At 40.6% G+C, this 26602-nt stretch overlaps 1 protein-coding gene across 1 annotated transcript; it reads left to right on the forward strand.

Annotated features, from left to right (window-relative positions):
- The first annotated feature begins 1324 nt into the window (after nucleotides 1–1324).
- Nucleotides 1325–21489, forward strand: LEMD2 (LEM domain nuclear envelope protein 2). Its single transcript, XM_089514719.1, has 9 exons — nucleotides 1325–2367; nucleotides 6157–6197; nucleotides 7326–7401; nucleotides 10447–10523; nucleotides 11400–11479; nucleotides 16505–16650; nucleotides 18016–18117; nucleotides 18205–18307; nucleotides 19536–21489. Exons 1-9 carry the CDS (start codon nucleotides 1368–1370, stop codon nucleotides 19684–19686), a joined length of 1776 nt encoding a protein of 591 aa, XP_089370845.1. The 5' UTR covers nucleotides 1325–1367; the 3' UTR covers nucleotides 19687–21489.
- The last annotated feature ends 5113 nt before the right edge of the window (nucleotides 21490–26602 follow it).

The raw sequence follows: 26602 nt of genomic DNA on the forward strand, positions 1-26602 counted from the left end.
CGGTTTTTGGATGGCACCCGTGCCGGGAGCGGGCAGGTGCCGCCAAAACCAGGAAAAAACCCGGTTGCAGCCGGGTTATGGCAACCCTAGGTAGGGGGAATGCCAAATCACGTTTACTCAGCAAGAGGTCTGACTCCCGCTGTACTCAGTAAAGTTTTATTCTTTAATAAACAGTCACAGGATTTTTATCCTTAAGTCTCCTTTGTCCTCTCCATGTGAATCTTGGTGGCCGCTTAAAAACAGACAACAAACACATTTCAATTTTTGCCTTGGAGGAACAAGTTCTTTTGCAGCCACAAATGAGGATGAGATGCTTTTGGTGGTGGATAACCCAGTATGGGCTCTTCTTGCTTCTTTTCTTCATCATTACGCTTCCATCCGCACTGCAGAAACAATCTGGTTGACACCACTTTAACTGCCATGGCTCAATGCTATGGGATTCTGGGCACTGTGGTTTGTTGTGGCACCAGAGCAAAGCCTCTCATGGCTTCAGCTGCGTACACAGTACAGAAACAATGCAGTTTGACACTGCTTTAACTGTCATGGCGCAATGCTATGGGATTCTGGGATTTGTAGCTTGTGCAATATTTAGCTTTTTGTCAGAGAGCGCTGGTGCCACAACAAACTACAAATCCCAAGATTAAATGGCATTGACCCATGGCAGTTAAAGTGGTGCCAAACCTGATTATTTCTGCAGCTTGAAGGCCAAGGCCCAAAACACACTGCAGAAATAATCCAGTTAGAAACTGCTTTAACTGCCCTGGCAGCTAAAGAATCCCAGCAGTTGTAGTTTATTGTGGCACCAAAGCTCTCTGACAGAGAAAGCTAAATGTCTCAGAAACACTACAGCTCCCAGAATTCCCTAGTCTTGAGCCTGGGCACTTAAAGCGGTCTCAAGCTGGATTCTTTCTTTCTTTAATTTAATTTAAATTAATTTAATACAAAATTACAAGATTACAAGTCTTTTCTATAGTTCCCAGAATATATATAGATTATTTCTGCAGTATGCTTATTCAATAAAGATATATATATATATATATATATATGGATTATTTCTGCAGTATGTTTAAGATAGATAGATGGATGGATTATTTCTGCAGTGTGTTTTGGGCCTAACTTGGCTCTGTCTTTGATTTCTGTGCGGTGTGTTTATTTAAGGAGGAAACAAGCCTTGACCTCCTCAAGATGGCGGCGGCGGCGGCGCCTGGGACAGAACCGCCTTCGAAAGTTTACAAAATGGAGGCTTGGAGGCGGCGCCCTTACCAAGATGGCGGCGGCCCTTTCTCCCTTCCTTCCTTCCTTCGGACGGAGGCGCCGCTTCCGGTTCCCTCCCTTTCCGCCCGCCGTTTGTTTCTCCTGCAGCCAAGATGGCGGCCGAGGACCTGTCAGACTCGCAGCTGCGGGCGGCGTTGCTGTCGCTGGGCTACCAGGCGGGCCCGATCACCGTCTCCACCCGCGCCCTCTACGTCAAGAAGCTCATCTCGCTGCGGGAGGAGATGGCTGAGGCGCTGAGGAGGAGCGAGAGCAGCTCCAGTAGCGAGGAGGAGGAGGAGGAGGAGGACAGGGGCGCCCCGCAGCCTCGGAGCCGCCGAGGGCCGGCCGTCACCATCTACTTGACGACGGAGAGAGGAAGGCAGAGGCGAGAAGGGGCGCCCAGTTCCAGCAGCATCTCCTGGGCCCCGAGCATCAGAGGGGCCTCTCCATCCTCCTCCTTCTCCTACCCGAGCGACGTTAGGCTCTCCTCCTCCTCCTCCAGCCCTCTTTGGGAGCCAGAAAGAGCTGCAGCAGGAGTGGGGCTGGGCTCCTCCTCTTCCAGATGGTGGGAGAGAACAGGCCCAAGCCTCAGCTCAGCAGGCCCTTCCTGGGAGCCAGAGCCCAGGAGAGAGAGCAGCCCTGGTTTCAACACCGTCAATAGGACCCCTGGCAGCACCTCTTTACTAGGGACCCCTGGCAGGACCTCTTTGCCAGGGACCTCTGGCAGGACCTCTTTACCAGGGACCCCTGGCAGCACCTCTTACCCAGGCTCCCTGGGGAGAGGCCAAGGAGGGCTGGGAGTGACCCACAGGTCCCCCTCGTCATGGAGGGCAGAGAAGGAGGAAAGGTTAGGGTCCAGCTCCAGAGCCCCGACACCGCCGTGGAAGGCAGAAGCAGCTGGGTCCAGCCAAGGCTCCCGTTGGGATGGGACCCCAACCCGCCAGCCCCTCTTGAAAGCTCAGGTCCAGGCCCCAAGGAGGAAGGTGGGAGGGCTGGAGTTTTATCTCTCTTGGTTCCTGTGGCTGGCCACCTTGGGGCTCTTGGTCATCTTCCTCGGCATCCTTTGGGTCAAGATGGCGGGACCTGCTCAGCTGGAAGGGCCTGAGGAGAGCTGTACGTGTTTGTGCCCTATATATCATTCCTCCGGAGGAGATAGTTTTGTTTCTTTTCTTTTTCTTGCTTTATAATAATAATAATAATAATAATACAATTTATTTATCTCTCCCTGCAGATCAAGGCAGGATGACAGCAGAAATAAAATTACAATAAGACAATAAAAGTTTATAGGTTTTTGTGGGTTTTCCAGGCTATGTGGCCACGTTCTAGATGGCATCTTCAGATGCCAGCCACAGATGCTGGCGAAACGTCAGGAAGAAACTCTTCTGGAACGTGGCCATATAGCCTGGAAAACCCATAAAAATCTATGAATTCCAGCCATGAAAGCCTTCGACTTCACAATAAAAGTTTACATCAAACACCCGCCCCCCAAGAAAAAACAAACCCTCCCACCTTTAAAATACTAAAAATTCACATTAAAATTTCCTACAAAAACGCAATCTCAAATAAGCAAATGGAGTGGGCCTTTAGAGCGGATGGGGCTATCCTTCAGGAGGTCAAGTTGGGAAGAGATCCATCTTGACAGCCTTTTTGAAGGTTCCACCTCAACATTAGGAGGAACTTCCTGACAGTAAGGGCTTTTCAATAGTGGAACAAACTCCCTCAGAGTGCAGTGGAGTCTCCTTGGAGGTCTTTAAACAGGCTGGATGGCCATCTGTCGGGGATGCTTTGATTGAGAGTTCCTGCATGGCAGGGGGTTGGACTGTATAGCCCTTGCGGTCTCTTCCAACTCTGTGATTCTATAATTCTATCTCTTCTGGAAGGCCATTCCACAGTTTAGGCGCAGCAGAAGAAAACGACCCCATTTTGTCAGTCTTTCCTCTGATATGTGAAGTCATAGGCTTTAATGGCCGGCATCCATGGGAGGTAGTTCAAGCTATTATGAGGCCGTGTTCTAGAAGAGTTTATTCCTGACGTTTCGCCAGGAGCTGTGGCTGGCATCTTAATACTACTAATAAAAATTATTTATATCCCCCTCTCCCTACGGATCAAGGTGGGCTACAACAGCACAAATACATCAATAAAATACATAATACATAACCAGTACTACACAATCCCCTATTCCCCTACCTTAAAACAAAAATAGCAACATTACAAAATACAGATTAAAAATTAGTTAAAATAGACTTAATTGAAGCGAGACATCTTGGGGCAGACATTCTCTTCAGAGAATGGTGGCATGGAAGAGTGGTGTGTGTATATACTGTGTGACCCTTGGTAGGGTTCCCAAGGTAGGACCCCAAGGGGCACTATATATATATATATATATATATATCCTGCACACCTCCATGCCACCATTCTCTGAAGATGCCAGCCACAGCTGCTGGCAAAACCTCAGGAATAAACTCTTGGACACAGTCTCACAGCCCAAGAAATCCACAAAAAAACTTTCCTCTGATAGCCTGATCATAGTTCTCTTAGTCCAGTCCCACCTCTCCACCCTCCACACTTTCCCCCTCACATTGTTTACAGAAGCACAGGTCCAAAACACACTGCAGAAACAACCCAATTTGAGACCGCTTAACTGCCCCTGGCTTGGTGCTAGGGAATTCTGGGAACTGTAGTTTTGTGAGACATTTAGCCTCCTCTCTTAGATATACTACATTTCCCAGGATTCCCTAGCACTGAGCCAGGGCAATTAAAGTGGTCTCAAACTGGATTGTTTCTGCAGTGTGTTTCGGACCACAGTTTGTAGATTGTTTTTACTTTTCAAATCCTTCAATTATAGGATAAGGATCTCTTCAGATCACATTATAGTCTGGCTTGTGCTGTGTGCCTTCAAGTTGTTTCTAACTTATGACAACCCTCGAATCTGTTATGGGGTTTTCTTGGCCACTTTTGTTCAGAGGAGGTCTGCCATTGCCTTCCTTGGAGACTGAGAATGTGTGACTTGCTCAGGGTCACCTAGTGGGTTTCATGGCAGAACAGGAATCAAATCCTGTTTTCCATAGTCGTAGTCCAATGCTCAAACCACTTTGCCATGCTGGTGCTCTCTCCTATTTAATTCCCTGGCACATTTTCTAAGGGTATATTGGGATACTTAGATGTCTTTTATGTAGATGTTTTGAAACATGCCTCTGTAAGAACAATTCAGTTATTCTGCTCTGTTATACCCTGAAATTGTCTGGTTCCAGAAAGGCAAGTGAGAAGAAGAAAGTGGAACATGGATACTTCTGTTACTACTTAATGGATGTTCACTCCACGGTTATGGGCCACTATTCCAAAGTCATAGTAGTAATTCAGCCACTAGGAATTCTTCTGCAATTGACATACTCAGTCTTCTTGGCCATATTTTTGCAAAGCATTTATACAAACTGGTTTTGCTGAACACAAGGAAATGCAAAGTTTGCCTCCATTTTAAAAATGGATCAGCATGGCAAAGAATACATGTTTTTGTGTCACAGTGTCTATCTTGATTGATTTCATTTATTACAGCACATAGCCAGCATGAGTGTCTATCTTAAAATCAAGCAGTGCAGATACCCTTATTAATATTAGGATTCAACAAAAAGATATATACACCCTTTTATCAATGTGACATACCTGTTATATCTCTGTAACCACAAAACACAGACAATTAAACAACAAAACACTGAGACAAGATTTGTCTGTTTTGACATAAAGTGCTACATGAGCTTAAGTTGCATTTTTTGCCTATACCTTATCTCAGGTAGTTTGTTAAGTTGTTGTTGTTAACTGCCCTTGAGTCAACCTCAACTCATGGTGACCCTGTGGAAGAGACATCTCCAAGACCCCCTGTTCTCCACTGCTCTGTTTATGCCCTGCAAATGCAGACGCATGACCTTCCTAATTGCAAGTCTATCAATCTACTGTGTGGTCTTCCTCACTTTTACCTTCAGACTTTCCTATCATTATTGTTTTTTCTAAGGAGTCATGCCTTCTCATGATGTGGTCTGGCCAAAGTACAACACTCAATTTGATCATCTTGGCCTCCAGGGAGAGTTCAGGCCTGCTCTGTTCAAGGGCCCATTTGTTTGTTTATTTTTTGGCTGTCCATGGTATTCTCATCACTCGGCACCCCATCTAAAATGAGTTGATTTTCTTTTATCCATTATTCGCTGTCCAGCTCTCACATGTACGTAGTTATGGGGAACAGATCTTATTTTGACTTACATATGACACATTAGTTTTTACTCTTATTTAATGCCACGCCATGCTATGTATTTAATTTCCTTGTGATGAGACAATATCTACAGTTAGATGCTGGTTAAGACTTAGATTTTGTGCATACTGTACTTGGAAGTGAGCCCCATTAAACAAAAATTAAACAAAATGAGATATTTCCGAGAAGTATAAATAGATTTTTAATGCAACTTTTGCAGACTTGTATGTTTAAAAAAGAAATGTCATGTTTGTTGTAGCAAAACAAGGTAGGATCTAATAAACAATAAATCTGAAACATAGCTGTGTTAGTCTGGGATATCAGTATGCAAAGGGATCTTGTAGCACTTTTGAAATTGTAAAAGAAACTAGCATAAGCTTTCATAGATTGCCAGTATCTGAGGAAGTGAACCTAGGCTTCATCCTCACTGCAGAAATAATCCAGGTTGAAACCACTTTAGCTACCATGCCTCAGTGCTGTACAATTCTGGAAATTGTAGTTTTGTGAGACATTTAGCCTTCTCCATCAGAAAGCTCTGGTGCCACAACAAACTACAGTTCCCAGAATTTCACTGCATTGAGCCATGGCAGTTAAAGTGGTATCAAACTGGATCTTGTCAGTGATATGTAATGACAGGTAACTAATTGTTGTTTCATTTACAGTTAAGATACTATCTGTGGACTGTGGGCAGAGTACAGATAGTGTAAGTATGAATGTTTTAGCATGTTAAATTGTGTTCTTAAAAATAAAATGTAATGGTTAAGTGTACAGATCAATTACTGTCAGTGTTGTTATAGAAGTGAGTCTCTGCTTTTCTCCAAAAGAAATTTACTAGTAATGATTTATTGATGCGAAATTAGTAGACTGCTTTTTATCAATTTAGTATGCAGAATAATCATTCAAACCATGTAAGACTAAGCTGCTGAAAATCTGAATCCCTGCTTTTACAGACATTTTAGTTAGTCTGTTGTAACAAAAGTGAGATTGATTTATGACAAGGATTTCACCTGCAAAGCTACTTTTCAATAACAAGCTTAAATAAAGCTAGTAGCTTTTAATCTTTCTTGATGTGCGTATGCAGTTGTAACTTGTTCCATAATATGTAGCCAAAGAAGAAAACCCTTGATGCAGTACGTATAGTATTCTTAAAAGGATAGCTCCGTGATCTTGGTATTTCCTGCATCTAGTTTGAAATTACTGCTTGCCTATTGTACATAGAATATTAAAAAAAATAAAGTTTTAATAAAGACATTACAAGCAGTAATGTCTTTTTTTCATTCCACTGTTGGTGGTATCATGGAAAAAATGAATAATCTATTGAATCCATTGCCTTCCTAACCATACAATAGGGACTATCTCTCCTATGCAACAAAGGCGAGTTCTTTTAGGTTGAGGCCACATTGTCTCAGGAGTAATCTTGACAGGTCACATACTGGCTGTCAGTGGGACTGAAGCCAATAGTAGATGGAATTAGATTCCCAAACAGACAATCTTAACTCCTTTCTCCCACTCTTAGGTATTCTCATCCTGGAAATGGAGCAGATCATTGTTGAAGTGGGCTGAAGTGATCACTAGATCATGAAATAAGAGTGAGGCCCACCAGAAATCAAACTGAAGGCTGCAGGTTGTCCACTATTACCATATAATCTTAAAAAGCAGTTTAACTGCTTTAAAAGAATAGAAAAGGCTATGAGGAAGAATGGTCATATGAGTCCATTCTTTATTTCATTACCTTGAGAAGAGATCTTCTGTTTAATTATTTAATTTCTATAAAGTGTCTTGATTTTTGAATTGAAGATCTACTGACTGATGTTTTCTCTTAACTTTTCAGTACTGTCAAGCAAAACAAGAAGAAATAATAATGACTATACTGTACGAGTTATATAACTACCTTGCAGATAAAGCTGGTGAGTTCTGAGGGGGTTTTTATACAGCTCATAGTGAGTATTCAGTAGAAATGGAATTTTCTACCATTAGGCTATTTTCAACTTTGAACTGATTTAATTAGAAGTAGATTTCTTGTTTCCCTTCAAATACTACTTAGAGGCTTATAAAATATTTTAGCCTCCCTACATCTGTGGTGCACTTTCATAAATCCTATTATCTAGCAGGACAAATTATCTGTTTTGGGTTTACCTTTTCCCTATTGAGATGTTAGGATTGAAGACTTTCTAAACGATTTCACTAAACTGTTACAGCACGATTATTCCACTTTAACTACTGTGGTTGCCCCTTCGAATTCTGGGGATTGTAGTTTAGTGAAGCCTAAGAGCACTCTGGCTGAGAATTTTAAAGGCCCTCTGTAAACTGCAAATCCCAGGATTCCACAGGAGGCAGCCAAAGCAGTTAAAGCAGAATAATAGCACTATAACACTGTAGTATGGTACACTTCTTTTTTCTCCCTGTCTTTTCCCAACCCAGTACCCTAGTGGTTGCGAACCTTGGCACAAGTGCCAGAAGTGGCACTCAGAGCCCCCTCTGTGGGCACACATGCCATCACCTCAGCACAGAGTTCACCAGAGTTTACTAGAAAGTTAGATGGACATGGCACTTTGTGATATATGAGTGGTTTTTTGGTTGCAGTTTGGGCACTCAGGCGGGTTACAGACCGCCATAAGGGACATCCTTAGGACGTCCCATTTTGAAAAAGGGGCGTCTGTTCCAGATGCCCCTACTCCTATTACAGACAGAGTCCGTAACAAATGGCGGCGGCCTTTCCACACGGCCGCCGCCATATTGACGTTGCGCCCCGCAAGTGACGCCGTGAGTGCGTGACTAGCGCCTTGCGACGTCTTTTCCTTGGCCCAGGAAGGAGCGCGATTTCCACGCTCCTTCCTCGGAGCGTCCGGGAGCTGTGCGGTTTGGCCGCTGCGGCTCCCAGAGGCTGGAAGCAGCGGTGGCGGGAGACCACTGCATTTCGGCGTTCTGTAACCCGCCTCAGTCTCTAAAACGTTCCCCATCACTGCAGTAGCCCATGTCCAAAATACAGACACAAAGAAGTTCAAAGCCTTCTTATCACTTCCATGAATGCAGATGCTATAACAGAACCTGTCATTCAAGTTGTGGCCAAAACAAGCTAAAAACTTCCATAATATTAGTGTATTTACCAGTGAAAATGTAGTATTAATCATATTTATTTATGTTAAACATATTTTACATCATTTTTCATTTTAAGAGTCACAAATATTAAACTTTATAATAAAAGCAGTCACTAAAAATATTTTTTCAAATAAAAGTAATTAAAAAACAAAAGTCAACTGGTAACACTAACAATCAGAAATATAGTCTAAAAATGGCTGAACAAAGAGATTAGTTGATGCCAGTAATACACAACTCCAAGAGCCTGTTTAATCTCATTGCAGACATAATGCCATGTACTTGGCCATGTACAATGCCATGGCTTGAGCATACAAGCAGGATAGTATGGGCCAAGACCATGCTATCTGGCTCCTGGTTTTGACCCAGAACAGTCCCAGGTTGGTGCAGTGACAAGAAGGTTTTTACATGCCCACCTGTCACTACACTGCAGAACCATTGGCACTGCACATCCTTTCTCCCTCTGCCATTGTGTCTTCTCTGAAGATCCCCCTTGCGGCCTGTAAGGGAGTAAATCGTGCACCTGGCTACACCCACATGGCCAAGAACTGCCATCCAGTGCCACAGGCTGTGTCAGGATTTTTCAGAAAAGACATGATGGTGGAAGCAGGTAAGGAGTGTGCAGGGCATGCCAGTCACAGCGGTGTGCCCGCATGTGTTTTGTCCCAGGCTAAGGCCCCTTTGGACTGGGGTTGGGTTGGAACCACCGGATCAGCATGTGGACTGAGCAGTCCTGGCCTGGGGCTAATAGAAAAATGGGCCTTTTGAGGTGTACACACAGTCTCACACTGAAGGAACTAGATATCAGTGTGTGACTTCTCGCGATGTTGATGATGAACTTTTCCTGCAAAATCCATGGTTCCCAGTTTCTAGTAAGTTCACCTTCTTCATTTTTTCACTGTACATGAGTTCATATATGTGAAGCTTTGCCTAGATTGTTTTTCCTGATCGTTGTAATGCATATGCTCCCTTTCTTCAAGACTGGTCTGAAACATATCACACTTTTCAGTCTCCTGTTCATCCCAGTTTGCATTGCAAAACTAAACTGTATCTTACTGTGATGACTTTATAGCGGGGGGATCTCGTGAAAACGTGTGTGTGTGTGTTTGTGTGTATGATTGTATGTATGTATGTATGTATTTTACAGGAGCTATACACATTGCAGGTTGGTAGCTGAGGGTTCAGAAAAATGAAGTTCCCTTCATTTTTTCCACTTCAGCTACTTGCACTACTGTAGAATTAAACTGCTTTTCTGTTTAAATTTTAAACTTAAAATTGGATTAGCCTGTTCAGCATGTGATGGTAGCATCAAAGCCACGTTGCCAGTTTTAAGAACTAACAGGTGAGCCAGATTTTTTAAAAAGTGATTATGTTAAGCGTTTATGTGCTTCTCTTTAGCTGGAAATGATCCCAAACTGGTTTCCAGATCCATAAAAATAGGGCAGCCTCTGCCCTCAAACTTACAATCCAGAAGAGAATGGGGAGGGGAAAATAAAATAAGGAACCTTGGTTTCTTTGGCATTAGACCATTGTTTTAGAACTATGCTTTGGTGTAAAGATAGTGTTCTTTATGAGAGGCAGAAAAAACGACAATCCTTTCTTGTTCTATAGTACTTACTTGGAGAATGAATGTGATATTTAATTGCCTTATGCTAGCCTGTACACAGCAGCTACAGATTTTATTAAGTCATAAAACTAATTTGGGTGTATATTCTGCACAAGCATTTAGGCTAATACTAAAAATGATTTAAAAGGGAACTTGGCTGAGTGTTTCCATATTATTTGGTAGGTTTCCTAATTGCCTAAAGTTGAGTTCTTTCTAAGTAGGTAACTCTGTCTCGTTCCTTTTTTCCTAGGCAGTTTTGAGTGTGGAAACCCTGAGAATCTAGAAAGCAAATACATTCCAGTTGGTGAAGCAAAGGATTACATAGAAGTAAGTAAGGCTGGAACATGTTTCTGTTGTAGTGTATCCACTATTTATACCTTGAAAATTCCTTTTGTTTTTCTCCAACACCAATTCTGTTTGAGTTTTTCCATCTATTACTTGGCCCCAGGTTTTTTTCTTGCTTTATTTTGAGAAGTCTAAATGACTGCTCAGATTCTTTAATTCGGTTTACAGTTTCTTTTCTTTTTTTCTAAGACTGAACTTCCTGCATTTTACAGCTGCTGACATCTACATTTCTCCTTTCTACTCCCAAAGCATTATAAAACACACTGCTTTTGCTCTACATAGTACTTCTTTATACTAAAAGATTGCTAGGAGTGCTATATTTGCTATTATGTTCTTTTTTTTTTTTCTTTTTTGAACCAGCTTGGTATAATGGTTGAATGTTGGACTAGAACACTGGGAAGCTAGGGTTCAAATCCCTGCTCAACCATGGAAACCTACTGAGGAAAACAAGGACAAATTCTGCCAAGAAAATCCTGTGATAGGGTCGCCATGAGTCAGAAATGACTTGAAGGCACACAACAACAAATTCTTTTTTGATGTGTGTTACAACATATATGATGACCATCAGATTATACTCAGTAGCTCTTCGATCTCTTCAGTATTAAACCATTTGCATTGATTTAAACATATTTTAAAAGATTTCTGAACTAGATATACAGTAGTTACAGTAGTAAGCTAAGCAGATCTGAAGAGGAGATTCTAGCAGTGTTGTATAACCTACCTAGAATTCTCTAGGCTAGGAAAGTGTAGCATTAATTAAAAAAAAACACTAAACTAATGGGGTGATGGGATGCATTTCCAGAAAAATCTGTCACAGATGAATGCAGTGTTTATATTTGTAGATATGCTTTCTTACAGAATGTGACTGGCTACTCTGCAGAAAAATTTATGGATGCTTTGCAGTGGTTACTGGACAATAACAAGAACTCAGGAATATGGTAAGTAAATTGGATTGCCCATTATCCCTAAAGATTCAGCACAGAAACTTACTCAGCATCCCATCAACAAAGGGTTGGGTTTTTAAAAATTAACTAGGGCCTGTTACAGACTGCCAAAATAAAGCTGCTTCGGGTCTCTTTGGAGGTATGCTGTTTAAATGATGCATGCATCCTAAGAATCCGGAAGCTGCACCAAAGCTGCACTCCAGTGCTTAGGAATGGAGTGTGGCTTTGGCGCAACCTCCGGACTCTTAGGACCCATGCATCATTTAAATAGCATACCTCCAAAGAGACCCAAAGCAGCTTTATTTTGGCAGTCTGTAACAGGCCTAAATCAAGCTTTCTCTGTGGAGGTTCCATTTTTTGGAAACAGCTAAGTGTTCTGTATAACCTGGTGCTCTGTGTTTGCTTAGAATAGCATTTGTTTTGTATCTGAACCCCAGCTTACAGAATTTGAGCCTTATAACACATTTCAGAATTGATAATTCATTTCCCCTTGCAGACTGCTTGAGATTGCAAACACTGGATTATCAAACATCTGGTAGATTACAGTTCTTGGTTGATGGTATATGTGGTTTGGTATTTCAAGTTGTTCAGACTAGCCTTAGAAGAACACTTGGCTGTTCTTTACATCTTTAACAATTCTTTAACTAGAATCTCCGCTTCAGATCTGCTTAACTTACTACTGTAACTACTGTGTGTTAGCTAAATATCAAGCTGTGAATCAAGAGCTCTCTGGATCGCATATTGCATCTCTTTAAATAGAATACCCTACCTTCAGAATTATATCTGTACTATGGGAATAAAAACACCATCTTAATATACTGTGGTGGTGTTAGTGATTGCTGAAGTAGTGCATGTAAAGAGCTTTAAGCAGTCTGAAATATAAAAATGTCCAATTAATTAGTCTGTTAAAGAAATCTAAACATGCATGTAATCAAAATCAGCTGATGAACCTATATTGCAGCAGCATCTTGTAAGAACCATTCCATCCAGAGTACAAGAGACAGAAGCACCACTCCTAGAATGGAAACTAATACATGTCATTTTTAAGTAGTTGAATTAAAAACAAATTCTATAAAACCCAATTATTCTGAAACACCTTTTTAGTTAGTTAAAAGAAAATAAATTATTAATCTGTTTGGTCAGTTATGCTAGAAATGTAACAATTCCTTTTAGTTATTGTTTTCAGTAGATGATCTATAGGAATCTGCCAGGAGTTGTATGAAAATGGTGGGATAAATATGTTAGTAGTAACTGATGCATCCACACAACTGGCCAAACCTCTGTAATATGGATTGATTGGCTGTTATTCCTCAGCTTGTGATCTCATTAGATCATACAATGTAAGTAAGGCCTGGGCATGTAAGAATGAGGAAAGCCCAAGTTTACTATCATCATCATCATCATCATCATCATCATCATCTCTCTCTCTCTCTCTCTCACACACACACACAAACACACACACACACACACACACTGGAAGAACCTTGTAGCAGGTCATACATGCTGTGAACTGTCAGCAGCAGCTTTGAGTGATATTCTTCCTTGCACTACACATGTTCTGCTGGGCAGTGACCAGGCTGGAAAGGCACTTTTGGGAGCTGCAGCACAATAATGATATTCTAAACTCTCATTGCATATTCAGAGGCTCCAGTTCACCTGGAATTCTATGAGTGCACTTGTGCTCGTAGTAATTGTGGTTATTTTACAGGGTGTTTTACACTCCTTGTAGTTGGAAAAATAAAATCAGTTGTTGGATGGGCTGAATGACATCTTCAGGGAGTACTTAACCTTCTAATTAGTATAAATAAGGGTTATACAGATTTCAGTTGGTTCTATATGAACCAGAATAAGCATTACATCTTCTTTTTTAAAGCAGTATTCTAATTCTTGAAGTTTGTTTAATCAACATTGGGTGAAAATCATTTCTGAAGATAAAACATCACCCCATACAAACCCCTTAAGGTTTTGCTCATCTCTTTGAAAAATCAAAGTCTTTCTGAGTACCTATTATGTATTTATAAGGGCTTCCTTTCCTGTCTCATCCTAATATTCTAAATTACTTTCTTGAACTCTAAGAGCCACTCACTACAGGCAAGCCCATATAAATATATTCAAGTTCTCATGTATAGATGTGCTGTTTGAAAAACAATTATTTTGGTGACCAGGCAAGAATGGATAATAGCAATTGAAATGTATTCCTTTGCCATTATTTGAGAGTCAAGCCAATATACATAATATGCTGAAATTATACTGTATCCACCCATTTAATTGATTTGGTTTAATTAAAATTCTTTATTTGGGACTATAAATTTGAAATATTGCCTCCCAAAGGTACTGTTTAATTTCCTATAGACCTTAGAGGACTTATCGTCTTTCATGAAGCTTCTAGTCCTATCTGATTCAAAGTTACTTGCATATAACTTGTAGGCATATGCTTGCAACCTAGTTTTAAATCTGTTTAATTATCATAATTTCTAATGAAGCATCTTGCAAATTATTGCTCATAAAGTGAAAATTTTCCAAATTTGTTGGTGGGAGAAGCTATTAATACTTAAATGGTATCAGAACCCAGTGTTGCCAACAAGCCTCAAAGATATTCCCCGGAATGTTTTACCAAAATCCCCAGAATTCCCCAATATTTACCCGAAATATTCAGTCAAAATCCCTGGAAAGAGAGTAATTAAATTCCCTGGATTCTGGGGAATTCCCCAGAAATTGGCAACACTGTCAGAACCATCTACCTTCATAGTGCAGACAATCTTAGGTCACTTATTGCAAATTTTCATTAAGACTGAATCCTTCATAATAAAACTTGGAGACTCTTTTCCTGTTTATGTGGCCCTTTGTCAGTGATATTTGTGTACAAATGATTTAGCATGGCATTGCATTGTGTTCTGTTATGGAATACATTGGGGTATTATTTTGAAGGTGATCTCACAGATGCTGTGTTGAGGTGTTTTCATATAAATCAGCACATTTCAGCGCCTCAGTTCAGTAGTCCTTATCAGATTTCAGAAATAATGTCTTGTTATTGTTAACTCTGTAACTGCTTGTGGAATCATTTGACAAGCCTGAGGCAGTGAGCAATAGCCCCTAATCTCATTATCTAAAACTCTGCTGTAACCTAATGTTTCAGAATGTGTTCTGTTTCTTCATTCTTTGTGAAGACTCCACAGTGTTAAATACTGTTCCCTTGGGGACATGCTTAGAGTTGCTGGTGGGATGGAATTCACCACTTTCTAATTAAGATTTTCTTCACTGTTACAAGTCATAGCCTGGAAACACAAAATATTCTCCCCAGTTTTGTATTCACCATAATTAAGAGTTTCATCAACACTTGAGGAAATTGATCCTGTTCTGGCAGCTCAATATGAAACTCAATAAGAATGTGCAGTGCACTAAAAAGTTGCTGCAGGCTTTTCACCAAATGTTCTGTGAACTTTTTTGACATGGTTCTATTAAGAGCAGAGCAGAACCAAGCAAAATATCTGTGCTTTGGCGCTATGCTGCATATTTTAAGACATTTCACAAGGTTGAACTACAAGTAATCCAAGGCAGTGGATGAGAAGTTGGATGCTATATAACTTGAATGTTCAAGTTTATTTGAACTCAGCTGTGATGTATTAAGCAACAGAATAGTGAGGTATGAATTGTAACCCTGGTGTGACACCAGGTAGCTACCCAATTCTGATCATTGGGATTTCTTGATTCAAGACTGCTGTAAAGAAATGAAAAGTGGTAGACCTTTCTAATTTTGTAGATTTGCTATAGTGAACATCTCTGAATAAAGACTAGGTTCTCCCAGAACAATATAATTGCTGTGCTACTTACTTCTGTTTGTTTTGTCAGTAGGCCTTTCAAGACATATTTCAGTGATTTTTGACATTCAGTTGCTGACTCCAGACTGTATTTGCATACTCTGATGTCATGCAAGTACAATTATTGTACTGTATGTACTCAAACAGCTTTGATGCATACCCTACCTGATTGCTCCCTCTCAGATTCTTCTCCATTATTACCTTCTCATTCTTCCCACTTAACTAGCTGGCACATCTCTTTTTCAGATATCCCAGTTCCATTTTCTGTATTGAAATCTCCCTTTCACTCTGTGTGCATCCCGAGTAACTGAAGAAAATCAAATCTACCTTACAGCCCCACTGTTAATTAAAGGAGGGGGGGGGTACCTGTTATAATGTAAAGTCAAAGGCTTTCATGGCCAGCATCCATAGTTTTTTGTGGGTTTTTCGGGCTATGTGGCCATGTTCTAGCAGAGTTTCTTTCTGACGTTTTGCCAACATCTGTGGCTGGCATCTTCAAAGCATTCTCTGAAGATGCCAGCCACAGATGTTGGTGAAACGTCAGAAAGAAACTGCTAGAACATGGCCACATAGTCCGAAAAACCCACAATAAACCTGTTATTATGTTTTGGAAGGATAGGAGGGACTAGATTCATCCGACCTCCTATTTGCATTATCTTGTGCTGATTCATCTTACTTTACAGCATGAATTTTCTTCTTACAGTTTACATTTTAAAGATACATTTGGGGTTTAGGTAATCCCAGTTTTTTTCCCCTTTTCCCAAGATGTACCAAGCTTTAATTCAGGTGTAGTTACTTAAATTCATTTCCAACTGAGTTGACTGTTGTAATATGTTTCAAAGAACATGTGCACACACCATCACTTACTCTCTGTGCAGTCATTGAAGGAGGGAATCTAATTTAAAAGTTTAATCTCCTACACACTGAGAGATGCAGACACACATACACACACAAACTATAGAGAAAGACTTCATTTTGCCAGGTAGTAATCCTACCATGCAGTCTTCCCAAAGTTGCATCTGTGTATTGGTGAGGAACCAGTACTGAAATGGTCTGCAAAAGCCAACAGGAAGAGCTCATATCTTTTCTAAACAATGTGATGGGAAAGTGAGCAGCCTTAAATAATTTATAATCCTGATTAATGTGGGCCCTCAAAATAGTTTGCACTTTTTGAATAGATGATCTTTCTGCTTCTCTTTAGGTTACACAGTGATGAGCCTTCAGGACCAGTTACCTCTGCCAACCAGGTGGTTTCTCTTGAATCTGCCCGTCCCCGGATGAGCTTAGGTTGCCGCTTCTACCGGGCACTAAGCACAGCTATTATGAACCTGTTTATATTCTTTTGGAGTAAGTTTGTTTGTCAGCCAAGATCCCCAGTCTTCTACAGTATGACAATTAGCCTTGTGGCCTTAATAGACAGAAGCAGACTGGAGATTGGCTGCTGCATTGTGAGTGTTTGCCATTTCTTGAAAACCATCAAATGTACCACAAGTACACAGTTTTTTTCTGGCATGCTATGTTACAAGAAGATATAAGTCAAGATGAGCAACTTATGGCCTTTAAATGCAGTTCCCGGCAAGCCCTCAATGTTAACTATGCTAGTTGGAGCTAGCCCAAGATCCCAGAAAGATCTGAATGATGTACAGGTTGCCTACATGTAGCCTAAAGCATCTCTCTGAACCTACAGTGTAGAGGAGATTTCCTGTAGAGGATATACAGTTGCCCCTCCTTTTTCACGGACTTCAGATCCGTGACCCTCACTTGCAAGGAGCAAACAAAGGAGGTTAAATTGGGCAACCACTTGTAGGCACACACACCCCACCCCGTACGAGCCTATGGGGCTTGATTATCTGTGAGTTTCCATTTTCGCCCGGGGGGCGGTCTGGAACGGATCCCCCACAAAAACAGAGGGCTGACTATATATGTGCATCATATGATTAAATTACCACCAAACTGCCATCGGCAGGCTAGTGTGCAGTAGTGGATGTGTTCCTGGATTTAGTTTTAGATTTAGGAAAAGAGACAGAGGGTTCAGATTTCCAATCAGACATGGTCTTCACAACTTTAGACAAGTCGTTATAAATGAAATGCCAAAAGGAACATATCATATTTTCTGTCCTAAACTGCTTTGTTGAAATAATGTTTTACTATGTTCTGCCATGCTGGTACAAAATCTCTTACATATTTATATTAATAGCTCATTTTGCAAAAGGTTAGTACAGTTAATGAGAATTTAGGTGAATAATGAAACACAAAATTAACCATCTCTACTTCCAAAGATAGTTGGAACAAACTGGGGAAAAAAGATTATAAATGGTCTTTAGGTATGAGTCCCAGATGGAAAGTTCTTTAACTATCAAGAAACTCTCCTTTGCATAATATGGTTGTCCATAGATAGAGATTCTTAAGAAAATCTCCTGGTTGAAAAGGATTAAGGACTATAGTGGAACACAGAACATGCCTTACAAATCCATTTTTGTTTTTGTTGTGTGCCCATCAAGTCATTTCTGATTTATGATGACCCTAAGGAGTTTTCTTGGGGTTTTCTTGGAAAGATTTGTTCAGAGATTTACTATTGCCATTCTCTGAGGCTGAGAGCATGTGATTTGCCCAAGGTCACCTAGTAGGTTTCATGGCCAAGCCGAGAATCAAATCCTGGCCTCCTACTTGCAAGGTATTCACAAGATCTTATCTTTGTACTTTACCTCACAGCTTTAGCTTTCCTTTGGGGGATGCTGCTACTTCTCAAATATTACTGGCGGAAGAGAGAAGAAGAGGAGAGGGCCATGTATAAAATGGTGCAGAAAATCATAGGTAACGTTTAACTATTAATGAATATGTAACGATAGTACCTTTAGTTTCATGTACTTTCCATAACATCTTGCTTTGTTCTTTCAATAGCTGCCGTCCAGAGTCATTACAAAGAGTGGGAACAGAATTTGGAGCGGTATCCATATGTAGGCATCCTTCACATCAGAGACACACTTATCCCACCACAGGACAGGTGAGCCTTGTCTGTGTGTGTGTGTGTGTGTGTGTGTGTGTGTGTGTGTGTGTTGTTTGTTTTGCTTTAACCTGCTCCATTAAGAAATTCATAGTGTATATGTTGAGTAGGGACCAGCCCATTATCCTTGAAGCATTATAATGAAACGTCTATTCCTTGTCATTTGCCACCATTATCAGGCATGCATAAGAACCATTTTACACTTAATGGCCCGTTACAAACGGGCAGGAAAGTACATGCAGAGCGTGTACTAGGGTTAGAAAGGGGCGGTGCTTCTGCACCCCCCTAACCCCAGTGCGCGCTCTGTGCGCACAAAATGGCAACAGCCGTTCCACACGGCCGCCACCATGAGGATGTCACAACTGCGCCGCCTCTATACGGGGCGGCGCGGACGTGACGTCCACGCTCCGCGCCAGGGCGCTTAGTGCGCCCTTAGCGTGGAGCAGGAAGGAGCTCCGTTTCAGAGCTCCTTCCTGGTTTGGTCCGCTGGGCGCAGCCTTCACACGGCCCCTTTCTCCTCCTCCCCGCCGCTGCGGGGTATCCTTGGGGCTTGAAGCCCCAAGGACACCCCTTTCCAGGCTGCGGGGAAGGGGCCTTTTGCCGCTTCCCCGCAGCCTGAAAAGCGGCGGATCGGGGCCTCAGCGACTGCCGCTCTGGACGCTGAAGCCCCGATACAGCGGGGAAAGGGGCGAGTGCAGCCCGCCCCAAATGGGCGGTCTGTAACCCGCCAATATGTAGCTAATAACTCCCAAAAGTCCTATTCTTCATTTTTGCACCTCATCTTTCCTATTTTATGCCACCTGTGCTGGTGACCTTTATAACATCCTTCAGAAGTGAATTTGATCAGTTGATCATTGGAGAGGAAACATTTTCTTTTTGTTTGGTCTCAGTCCTATAGACAGTTTCCTTCCACATCTTGGAGTCCTATGTTTTATTTTACTTTATTTTGCAGGGGAATGTAATTTATGTTAACACAAAAATTGTGGAAGAATTTTTTTTACCTTTTCGGGCTTTCTAAACTTGACTAGTATAGAACTGGTACTAGTGGTTCTGTACTAAAGACATACCCTTTATTACTGTTCATAGGCAAAGGCCATTATATACCCTAGTGACTAAGTCCCTCACTTACACAGTGTTGTTGTTTTTTTCTTTTCCTTAGATCATTTAGGCATTATCCCATACATAAATATTCAGCTTCAGTTACCATGTTCCCTTTTCACTTTCCCAGGAAAAAAATGAAGCGAGTTTGGGACCGAGCAGTGGATTTCCTTGCATCCAACGAGTCACGGATTCAAACAGAATCACACAGAGTAGCAGGAGAGGACATGTTGGTGTGGCGTTGGACACAGCCTTCTTACCTATCTGATTCAGATCATTAGTGCTGAGACAAGGCCAAGCCAATGTGTCAACACAGTGCAGGGCAGTACACCCTTTTCTTGCTAGGGAATGTCCTGTTGACTTTACTCAGGTGCACTCCTTATTACACTACTGTCTAGATGTTCGAGAGATGGCATCACTCTGGAGCATATTCATTTTTATAAGGAATATAAACTCTGGTAAACAGATGCACATCAAGCCAACTTTTCTGGCATGTCTTTGGCTTCCATAATGTAACTATTTAAAAAAGAGTTGTTCCTCACCTAAATGAAAGATGCCATTGATAGTTTTGATGTGATGTTATGGAAGACTATATCTGACCTTCGTTCAGAACCCCAGTGCTAAAACTACTAAAAGATTTTTTTAATGAGGAATTGTTTATTTCAGAAATGTTCCAGGGAATAGGCAACAAATGTGTAAAGTATCTTTACTCTTCAGCAGGAATCTTTTTTATTTGTTTGTTTTTGTTTTTTACAGTACTGGCATACAGGGCAGTAAGTAGGACTGAGAAGGCCAGTTCATGTGCCTTCAGTAGCAAGTTTGGCAAAGTGGGAGGATCTGACAAAAAATTACAGGCCTTGTGCTTTTTTCCATTAAGCATTGGTAGGAACATGTTAGCTCAGTGAACATTACATATTTTTGTGCAAACAGTGGAAAGCATACAGACATTCATGTGTTTAAAAATGTGATGGAAAGCAATGAGCATATTCTGCATCATGCACAACTAGAAAGCAATTCAGAGTGCCTACTGTGTTTTAATACTTTAAAAAAAAGGTTTTAGAGATCCAGACCTGAGTCCTACTGGCAGTCCCAACTAGATTGTACATAAATTCCATTAAGTGTGACTACAGTAGGATTCAGGCTGCAGTAATGGCAGTGTTCTGCAGCCATACTGTGACATATTTTGTGCACAATACCATCTTGGTTGCTTCGTGTTCATGTCAGTTTGTTTTCAGAGACAGGAAACATATACCAAAATGCCATGTCATGCTTTGCTGTTTGCTTCATAAACTCCCAAACCCTTGCATGATGACATGCAGTTCCATCACTGCTTCTAAACACAACACCTGTTCATAGTGAACATTGTCCTCTGTCCTGTGGATGTACCTGAAATACATATGAATTCATTATATATGCATCTGTCTTGAGGCAAATTTGGTTGAGGTTTTATGTTACCTTTTCTTACATGTTGCCTTTAAATCACCATATTAATTTATTGACAAGTGGTGATGGTCTAAACTTAAGGATTGTCTTTTTACTCCCCCTGCTGGCTCTGTTGAATAATGGAAGAATTGGAGTTTTTACTTTGCTGTCCTTCCTGGCAGTCTTAGCAGTACATAGCAATTCATTATATGCCTCCTGCTGGTTCATCAGCTGAAATCGGTGCAGAGAAAAGCAGTCTCCAAAAACAAAGCACCAGGAGGTGTTATTGGTTAAGTAGAATAAAATCTACATTCAGTTGAATTTTATCCTTATATGTTGCCATCTGTAGCATAGATGGTATATTAGAAGAGAAGAAGAAATGTAACAGAGGTTTCCATGACATTAGCCATCTTTTTACATGCATCCCTCTTACATGGTTAAAGAAGATAATCAAATGAAGGTACATCCTTTTAGCATGTTCTTAATTTCTGCTGAAGTTTGCAAAAAAAAATTCCACAGTGCCTGCATTCTTAGGGCTTTAAAAACATTTTTTTTACCATCTGTTTCTCAAGAGAAAATGCCAAACAATATTTTGTATGGTTAATTAAGCTGTTCATTTATTTTTATGTAGCTGGGCTGGTGCTATTTATTATACAGTTTGTCTGTGTACGTTTTATCTTGAAAAATAAAAAGATTTGTTACAAATGAGACCAGCTGATATTGGTAATTGGTCCTGCACTCCTTACAAGGGCAAATTCAGGCAACTTAATTCTCTGGGTCTTTAATGCTGGAAGAATGTTGAGCATCTTCTGGTTATATTGAAGTGTATTGTATCAAAAGAGCAGCACTGGTTAAGCACAATAGTACTCATTAAAACTAAAGTCATAAGAATATTAAAAGACAATCCCCAGTATTTGAAAACAAATATAACAACACGTCATACTTCTCAAAGTTATGTTTATGGGCTGGTGCTATTTATTATACACTTTATCACAGAACCATAGAGTTGGAAAGGCCTCCCATAGGCCATCAAATCCTACCCCCTGGATCTCCAACTGCAGCATCCCCAGCAGGTTGTTGTCCAGCCTCTTTTTGAAGATGTCCAAAGAAAGGCCCCACCACCCCTCTAGGTAATTGGTTCCATTCCTGAAACATCAAAAAGTTATCTAATGTTCCATCAAAATCTACCCTTCTGTAACTTAAAACCATTAGACCTGGTACTGCCCTCTGGATCAGCAGAGAAGCACCCTGTTGACATCCTTTTAGAAATTTAAATTTATATTAATTAATTAATTAATTAATTAATTAATTGCACTTATATCCTGGCTTTCTCCCAAAATATTTAGAGTGCAATCACCCATCAGTCTTTTCTACACCGAGCTGAACATGTCCAATTCCCTCAACATTTCTTCATATATTTGTTCTCCTTATCTCTTTTATCATCCCTGTTGCCCTTCTTTGAACCTGCTCCAACTTATCTACAGCTGTCTTAAAATGATGCACCCAAAACTGAACACAGTACTCCAGATGAAGCCACTTCCCCTTGATTTTGCTATGCAGCCACATTGGTGTTTTTAGATATTTCCCTCTTTTTTCTTTCATTCCATGGGGTTGTTTGTGATCATGCTTTCCAAGAACTCCAACCCATGCTGGGTTCCTTTTAGTATCTCTAGCCATGGGATGCCACCCAATATTTTTCTGAGCTTGATAAAATCAGCTTTTCCGAAAACAAAGGTTCGTGTTTGACTCTGTTTTTCAACCTATTTCACAATTTTGAATTCTAGCATTACATGGTTGCTTCCCCTTAAAGTACCAACTAGTTTGATTCTATTTCTGTATATTTCATTTGGCAAATAACCATTTGTTACAAGTAGGACTAGTGTTCAAGTGGGTCTGGCTGATATTGGTAATTGGTAGTAAAGTTTGGGGATTATTATGTCTATAGGAAAATTACAGGATTCTTTTTCCTCCAAATAGTTAAAAGTGTTACAGAACAGAGATCCCTTGTTCATTATGTATACATTCATCATACTGGCAAACAGCCAGCATGGTGTAGTGTTTTGAGTGTTGGACTACAACTGTGGAGACCATGATTCAATTCCCAGCTCAGCCATAAAACCCACTGGATGACCTTGATCAAAGAAGGCAATGGCAAACTTGTGAATAAATCTTGTCAAGAAAAACCCATGATAGGTTCGCCTTAAGGTCACCATAAGTCAGAAACAACTTGAGGGTACACAGGAACAACAAACTGGTAAACAGGCTTAAATGTTAAAACCTGGTAAGCATGTTCAAGTATTAAACCTGTAACCAGAAGTAACAGTGGTGTAATTTCATTCCTGTTAAATCTGTTGTCAGTTTCTTGTTGTGTGCCTTATGACCTTGTGTGCACTGTATGGCGACTCTAAGGTGAACCTATCATGGAGTTCTCTTGGCACGATTTGTTCAGGTTTGTGATTGCCTTCTCCTCAGGCTGAGGAGTTTCATAGCCAAGCTGGGATTCAAAGTTGTAGGCTAATACTCAAACCACTATGCCATGTTAGCATTGTCTTTTTCTAGCTTAAAGAAACTGGCTTTCTGGGAAGTGGGGAGCCCTGGCCTGTTTGAAATTTAAACCACTTTCAAAATAACTTAAATGGCCCCCATCTAAAGTGAAAATACAAACAGAACTATAGGCTGCAAGATGGGGTAAAGCTTCTTGGGATTTGAACCTAAGCCAAGTCCAGTGTACTATGTGAAGAAAATCATGGTAAAACTACTAATGATGGCTCAACAAGGAAAAATGAGTTTTCATTGCAGCAATCAATCCTTGAAGAAAGTCAATGTGTGCAGCAAGCACAAAGTTGTTATTCACCCTCTAATGAAATATGAGGATAGTTCTTACTCCTTAATGCCCCATCTTGATATGTAACAGAAGAAACTGATGGGGAAATACTGAGACCTTGTGATCTTTGTTTTCAGATCTTGGTGTAAAATAGTTTCTGCTTCAGAGCTACTGCCTGCAATGTCCCCTTTCCTCAGTTGAAAACTGTTTCAGGGTGTCTATATGTCAGATGCAAGTGCATTTTTCATATCTTTTTAAAATGTCAAAGATCTTAACAGAGATGTTGATGTGTTTTGAGCAAGCTTGTTTTACATAAACAGGATTCAAGTATTAGCCAGTATGTTCAACTGCACCTTTTAGTATGGATTGTCTCACATAGTTCACAATTTACACTGCTTATTTTCTTCTATTGTTTTGATACGTGCATGGGAGCCTGTATTTATAAATCACAAATCTGGATTTATAATTCCACCATGTCTCCGTACCCAAATAAGCATCTAAAATAAAATTTGCCCTTTATCTTTTTTATTTTCCATCTCCATTGAAGTCTCTTCAAATTAAATGTTTTGTCTCCCACTGACAGGACAGCTGACGCTGTGCTATTTTTATGGGAAGCCTAGTTTGGGAGCATTGCCAATTTTATTGGGAAAATCAGCATGAAGTAAATAAGGAAAAGGAACAAACAGTGAGTTTTACCCAAAGCAGCTCACCTCCCAGGGGGCAGGCCTGTAACCTTCAAATACTTTGATCAAGATAGTGTGTGAACGCATTTCATATGATTAGTTTAATTTTGGGGAGAGACCAGAACCATGGTATCCAAAGAGTGAACTTTAATCCCTGTTGCATGGTCCTGATGAATACTGGCCCTCCTCCAGAGCCTCAACTCACACTAAAGGGTAGCTGCCAGTGGCACCAGTATTTTACCACTTTGCAACTCCTTCCAGCAAAACCTCAAATACAAAGAATAACCTCCCGCAGGGCTTGTTCCTTGAGTATGTGCAATTGATTATTCATCCCCTTTCAGACAATTGCTCTGCAATATGGTAAGTGCTTAGCATAGTACCTCGTCTGTTTCCTAATGTCCTCTTGCAGAGCGGGTGTGTCCCATTTCCCCAGCATTTTGTTGTTGAAATAACTCAGTTCTGTCTTCAGTAAATGTTCCCACTGGATGTTGCAAGTGCTGATGTGTGGAACGCATTAGTGCTATTTGCATGAAGTGCTTCTAAACCAATGGCTCCGTGTGCTACCATTTAAAAAATATTGTGTCTCCATGCTGTCTTTGCTTTCTTAACAGGTTCTTGTGTGAAAAGATAAAAAAGATGGAAGAGGTGGTAAGAACACACAGGGGGTGGGGTAACAAGTAGAGAAGTGCAGTGTTTCAACTACCTGTAAAATTATTATCTAGTGGTGTCACTAGGGAGCAGTCACTAGGTGTGATAACCCATGCCACCCCATACAGAATCCTTAGTAAAGTTTTTTGTACTAATGTTACTCATAAATCATAATTCCCATATATCACTGAATGTAATGGTAATAGTTGTGATATAAACAACTAGCAAAATTAAAATTATAGTACCACTGAATTACAATATCATACACACAGCCAAATGTATTTACATGTACATATTTTCATGTGATTAAAGTGAACATTTGGTAAAATGGGATATTTTTAAGAAGAAATGTTTAAAGATTAATATTTTTTAATTTTTAAAAAATCAATATTTAATTTTAAAAAACAGGGTGCCTCCTTTCTCCTCCCATTCCTTTCTCCTCCTTGCCCCACTCGTACCATCTCTTCTGCATTTTAAAGGGGCACAGGTGAATGCCACAACCCATTTCTGCCCAAAGGCAAATGTTTGCGGAGCAGTGGTGTCACATACCCCATTAGGATATCCCCTGGTGTGGCCTGAACCTCCCACACCCTCCTAATGACGCTCCTGGCATTATCTAGAATTATTTACTCATATATAGTCACTGAATAGTGCTTGTGACCACACTGGTACATGTGGACATAAGTGCATATACATCATTTAGTACCTGCTTTGTTTTGAAGTTTCTAACTTTGTTTTTTAAAAAGTGTGTGCTACAGGTACAAACATCCAGTCACAGATTTTAAAGAAGCGAAGACATTCCATTCTCTCTTCTGTCATTGTAGTAGGAATGTTTACGTGTACCTGGAGCAGCCACATTGGGCACACTGCTGACCTGAAGCCACATGGAGACTCAAGAGTCCTATTTTGGGTCTCCTGGATTTCCCAGAAGTCTCCAGGAAAAGTGATTGTTTTAATTCAGTTACAGGAGCTCTGCACAATGTTTGTTGTTGTTGTCCTCTGAGGCTCAGAGAGTGTGACTTGCCCAAGATCACCCAGTGGGTTTCCATGGCAAAGCCGGGATTCAAACCCTGGTCTCCCAGTGTCCTAGTCCAATGCCCAAACCTCTACACATTGCTGGCCCTCGAATGCACCATGCTGGCCCTCCAATGTACACTTTTTAGCCTAGCCATTTTTCAAAACAAGAAACCAAACCCCTAAAAATTGTAAATAGTACCATGGCTGCCATCCCTATTATCAAGGTTGTACATCTTTGTACCCATAGTACAAGGGACAGAATAGCTGATGTTCCAGGCACATTGGTTAACACAAGTATAATGTTATGGATATAACTAGATACACACAAATAGAAATTGAAAGAAAATTTGTTATTGTTAGTTGAAAGACAGATTTCCCAACAATCAGGAAATTCCTTTAGGAAGAATAATAGATAAGCAAGAATAATAGATAAGTACATTTCCCCCCATTATTCAAAGTATTGTAGAGGAATAATTCGACATAGGAAAAAAACATGGATTTTTTTCCTCATCAAAAAAAAACACACCTGTTTTCTGCATAGGAAACACTTTCCTGTGCAGAAATGTTTCATTCTGCACAGAAAACAGGATTATTGTGTTTAAA

This window comes from Sceloporus occidentalis, unplaced genomic scaffold (assembly GCF_023333645.1).
Source record: "Sceloporus occidentalis isolate IW3139 unplaced genomic scaffold, rSceOcc1.0.p SCAF_3, whole genome shotgun sequence".
In the NCBI taxonomy this organism is placed as follows: domain Eukaryota; kingdom Metazoa; phylum Chordata; class Lepidosauria; order Squamata; family Phrynosomatidae; genus Sceloporus; species Sceloporus occidentalis.

Bases quoted from the DNA above. Each gene is read 5' to 3' on its own strand.
- LEMD2 (XM_089514719.1), top strand. From the start codon at position 1,368: ATGGCGGCCGAGGACCTGTCAGACTCGCAGCTGCGGGCGGCGTTGCTG. The intron at 2,368-6,156 runs GTACGTGTTTGT...TTTCATTTACAG, and splicing joins GGAAGGGCCTGAGGAGAGCT to TTAAGATACTATCTGTGGAC. The intron at 16,651-18,015 runs GTAAGTTTGTTT...TTTACCTCACAG, and splicing joins CCTGTTTATATTCTTTTGGA to CTTTAGCTTTCCTTTGGGGG.